Here is a 5,082-nt window from a genome sequence, read left to right on the forward strand (position 1 = left end):
CATCATGTCTTCCTGAGGCTGCCTATATAAAGGACTCTTTAAATTGGACAGATTGTCTATGGAGTTCTGACTGTGTCTTCTGTCTCTCTGCAGCCATGTCCAGCTGAAGCTGACTCTTCATCAGACCTGCAGCAGCTCTTCTCTCCTCCTCCCCTCCTCTCCTCCTCTGTCCCTCCATCCTCTCCTCCTCTTCCTCTTTCTGTCCATCATGCTCCTCTCCTCCTCTTCCTCATCTGTCCTCCTCCTCCTCCTCATCTCCCTCCTCCTCCTCTCCTCCCCCCTCCTCTCTGCCCCGGCTGTTCCTCCTCCTCCCTCCGCGGCGTCGGGCCGGGTCGTGTACCGGGCCTTCGACACCTCCCTCACCCACCTGACCGTCCACCGGAGGACAGGTGAGGTGTTCGTCGGCGCCGTCAACCGAGTGCTGAAGTTGTCGGCCAATCTGACGGAGCTGAGGAGTCACATGACCGGACCTGTGGAGGACAACGCCAAGTGCTACCCTCCGCCCAGCGTCAGGGCCTGCGCTCACCGGTATGTCCACACCTGTCTCACCTGTATGTCCACACCTGTCTCACCTGTCTATATTCACCTGTCTAACTTGTCTGTCTACACCTGTCCACTCCTGTCCCACCTGTACACACCTGTCTTTACATGTCTGTCCACACCTGTGTGACTTGTACACACCTGTCTATCTTCCCCTATCTCACCTCTCACATATCTCTCTGCACCTGTCTACATCTATCTCACCTGTCCGACTACACGTCACCTGTACACCCCGTCTATCTTCACCATCTGTCTCACCTGCATGTCTGTAGTGCTTTACCTGTCTCTCTACATTCCATGTCTCACCTGTCCAATTACACCTGTCTCATTTACCCTTCTACACCTGTCTACACCTGTCTAACTCACTGGTTTGTCAACAACTACCTGCTTGCCTCCTGACATGTCTTACTTGTCTTTCCTCCAACTCACCTGTCTGACAGGTTGTTTACCTGCCCACCTGTCTGTCCAGGTGTCTATCTGAGTGCCAGTTTGTTTTGCTGGTTACCTGTCTGTCTTCTCACCTGTCCCTTACCTGTGTGCTCACCTGTCTGACGTCTCACCTGTGTGTGCTCCTCCCCTCAGACTGGAGTCCTCAGATAATGTGAACAAGCTCTTACTGGTGGATTATACTGGGAACAGACTGGTGGCCTGTGGTTCCATCTGGCAGGGCGTCTGCCAGTTCCTCAGACTGGAGGATCTCTTCAAACTGGGAGAACCACATCACCGCAAGGAGCACTACCTGTCTGGAGCCAGAGAGGCTGATGGGATGGCAGGTAGGCTGGGCTGCAGCAGGGGGCGGGGCCACATGCACCTGAACAGGTAGAAACACCAGAGAAAGAACAAAAAGCTCCTAAATCATATTAAAACATTCATGCAGCTAACTGCTAACACAGGGGAAGCTAACTGTTAGCTGAAGCTAAAGCTAATTTTCAGAAATCTGCTCCAGAGTCAGATGAGAAGATGGATGTTAGTTTCACTACATATGTCCAGGATGCGTTTCGATTAGCTTAGCACAAAGACGGTCATGTAAAAGCAGTCCCTGGTTTTAGCATCGTAGCATTTGTTAGCCAACAACCACCAGTGACTTCACTCATCTGCTTAAAATCCTGTCTTCATTAGCTAGCTATAAGCTTTACAATAAACTAAAACTAGCATTCCTTTACAAAAGCTAACTGCTAACTAATGTGAACTTTAGCAAAAACTCTTACTCAGTGCTAACTTCAACTGCTGGACTGTTGGCAAAAACAAACAGATGACGAAGGCTTACTTTGATTCTAGCCTGCTAACAAAAGCTTCCTGTTATCCTAAGCTGACTTTCATTGCTGGAATAGTTAGAAAAGCTAACTGCTAACCAGAGCTAACTGTTGCATTAGGCATTTGACCTTTTCTCTAGTGTGTGTTTAGCCTAGCTTAGCACAAAGGCTGATAGTTTAAATCACAGGTCGAGCTAGTAACAGGCCAAACTAGCTTGTTAGCTCAGAAAATGTGAAATCAAACCACCTTAAGGTTGTTTGAAGGTGTTTTTTTTTTTATCCCTTATGCTAAGCTAGCTGGGTTCCCTGCTTCCAGTCTTCATGCTAAGCTAGGTCAAACACATAATGATACTAATTAACCCTGTGGGGTGTTTTCAGACGGAAGAAATGTACAGAAGACAGGTGGTGCTGAGGGTTGGACACAAAGTTTTTTAGTTATTTTTCAATTCAAAGCAGAAATGAAGTGAAACCAGGAGCTGTTCAATGAAGGAAATCATTTCAGAACGTATAATCGATGTGGAGAAGCTGCAGATGTGTGTTGGTACCAGATGAATCCACTGAGCCGGTACCGTGTTCAGCACGCTGCAGCGTTCCCTCCACTCTGTTCTGCAGAAACATTTCAACCTGCTGACGCCAATCAAGCGCCGACGTGTCAAAATATTTAGTCGGTTTTTATTCTAAAATCAGCAGCTGCAGTTTCCAGTTGGAACAAAACCCCTGAATGACGACTGTCGGGACAAACAGCAGAAGATTGACGTTGTGTCCACATATCTCACTCCCAGTCTGTGTTCTTTCTGCTTCGCTGGAATATTTTCTCTGCTCAGATGTCACTGATAAAAGTGTGATTTAATTTAGTGGAACATTTGTTTGTGCGGTGGAGCAGCCTCAGCGACAGCTCCGTCAAAGCCTTCTCGCTGAACTACATCCGTCCTGCAGCTTTATCACCTGCTGGTTCTGTTTCAGCAGGACGTCGGCAGGAAGGTGAAGCCGGATGAGTTTCATCGTCGTTCTGCTTTCTAGGCAGCAGATGAAGCAGCACATCTGATTCTCTCTCGTTTTAACAGTGAAGCAGAAGTTTGAGCGTCTTTATCTTCAGTAATTTGATGTCGTCTGAAGGATTCAGAGTAAATCCTTTAGATGTGATTGGATAGTGAGTACATACGGAGCTGCGAGGCTGTTCACACACACACACACACACACACACACACACACACACACACACACACACACACACACACACACACACACACTGTTTACGCAGGAAGGTTTTTGCTTCGGACTCATTTTTTGCTGCAACATAAAGTCCTCGAGTCCAAAACTCTGACAGGCTGCAGGTCTATTTACCAGAAGTCTGTTTCAGACTTGGCTTCTGTTTAAGTGTAGCGTTATTGTTTAGTTTGCGTTCCACATTATCAACTGTAAATTAAAAGATAAATGTTTTGTGGCCTGTCAGACAAAACCCAGGGCAGAACTACAGGTAGCAGGAAATCATGGTTTTTCTGAGGAACACAGAAGTTAGAGAAACTTGGCCCTGCTTAGAGGTTATTTGTGGAGAACTTTAAAGCAAGACATGTAGTAAAGGGACAAAAAGTCCTCCACCAGAACCAGAACCAGAACCAGGCTCAGTAGATTGGAGGAGTTCAGACTAGCAGCTGGTTCGACCTGTGAGATTCGTCAGGTCCTGGTTCTGACTCTGTCGTCTCCTCTGCAGGCGTCGTCGTCGGCGAGGACGACTGGACGGCCGACCCGAAGAGGAAGAAGCCGGTTAAAGGCAGCAGCCGGCTGTTCATCGGCGCCGCCATCGATGGGAAGTCCGAGTATTTCCCCACGCTGTCCAGCAGGAAGCTGGTGGCGGATGAGGAGAGCGTCAACATGTTCTCGCTGGTCTACCAGGACGAGTTCGTCTCCTCGCAGATCAAGATCCCGTCTGACACGCTGTCGCTGTACCCGGCCTTCGACATCTACTACGTCTACGGCTTCTCCAGCCGCACATACGTGTACTTCCTGACGCTGCAGCTGGACACGCAGCTGACCCAGATGGACGCCGGCGGAGAGAAATTCTTCACCTCCAAGATCGTCCGGATGTGCTCCAACGACACCGAGTTCTACTCGTACGTGGAGTTCCCTCTGGGCTGCACCAAAGACGGCGTTGAGTACCGGCTGGTCCAGGCCGCCTACAAGCAGAAACCGGGGCGGCGGCTGGCCCAGGCGCTCGGCCTGTCCGAGGACGACGACGTCCTGTTTGTTGTCTTCTCTCAGGTGAGTTACCTGCTTTGCTTCCTGCTTCCTGCTTCCTGCTTCCTGCTTCCTGCTTCCTGAACCGGCGGCGCTCAGACTCGTTTGTTTTGTGTTCAGGGTCAGAAGAATCGGTCCAACCCGCCCAGAGAGACGGTGCTGTGCCTGTTCACCCTCCACGACATCAACCTGGCCATGAGGGAGAGGATCCGGTCCTGTTACCGTGGCGAGGGCCGCCTCTCGTTACCGTGGTTACTCAACAAGGAGCTGCCCTGCATCCACACGGTGAGGTTCAGCTGGAGTCTGAAAACCAGAGACTCGATGTAAAGACGTGAGGTTTGACGTGGTCTGATAGAGACTAGACCTTGTTCTCTAGAGACTTCAGACATAACTTGGGACTCGACTGCGACTCTGAAGATGTGGGACTTGTCCTGTAAAGACTTGAGACTTTTTCCTCTAAAGGTCTGAGACGGGTGTGGTCCTTGAGGTCTGACTTGTACTGAGACTAAAAGACTTGGGACTTGAATGTGACTCTATGTTCTTGAGGCTGAAGATGTCTTTTGTTGTCTAAAGACCTGGACTCGTCTTGTCCTCTAAGGACTGGAGATGTGGCTGCTATCCCATAATAAGCAGCTCATGTTGGACCTGTAGATGGTCTGGATGCTGGTCGAGCACCAACAGAACAACTTGAACCCGTTCCTTCGTCGGTTTCCGTCTTTGTTTTCCGACTCGTTTCCGCCCCGGCCCTCCAGATTTGCCCCGTGGACTCGGTTCTGTCGCCCCTCTCCCCCTGTGGTGGGGTTATTTCAGGTCGGGGGGTAGATGATGTTCTTATTCACGGCGGTAATGGCCTGCAGTGGTAACCATGGCAACCGGGCAGGGAAACCCGCCAGGAGACGAGTTCTGGATCCAGGGAGGGGGGCGGTCGCCCACGGTAACCAACCGGCCGGCCGACCAATCACAGCCAATCAACCGCACGCTGGTGGAAGTGATGAAATATAAGCGAATGACCCGTGTGTGTGTGTGTGTGTGTGTGTGTGTGTGTGTGTGTGTG

General features: G+C 50.3%; 1 protein-coding gene across 1 annotated transcript in view; it reads left to right on the plus strand.

The window, feature by feature from the left end:
* Window positions 1–217: 217 nt before the first annotated feature.
* Window positions 218–5,082, plus strand: part of plxna3 (plexin A3) — a gene marked incomplete at its 5' end in the record, with an annotated part of 75,813 nt that continues 70,948 nt past the window's right edge. Inside the window, 4 exons of the mRNA XM_008288859.1 lie at window positions 218–528; window positions 1,123–1,313; window positions 3,505–4,052; window positions 4,149–4,313. Of these exons, the coding sequence (XP_008287081.1) occupies window positions 218–528; window positions 1,123–1,313; window positions 3,505–4,052; window positions 4,149–4,313 (1,215 nt within the window). The remainder of the gene's footprint in view (window positions 529–1,122; window positions 1,314–3,504; window positions 4,053–4,148; window positions 4,314–5,082) is intronic.

This window comes from Stegastes partitus, unplaced genomic scaffold (assembly GCF_000690725.1).
Source record: "Stegastes partitus isolate 25-593 unplaced genomic scaffold, Stegastes_partitus-1.0.2 Scaffold577, whole genome shotgun sequence".
NCBI lineage: Eukaryota > Metazoa > Chordata > Actinopteri > Pomacentridae > Stegastes > Stegastes partitus.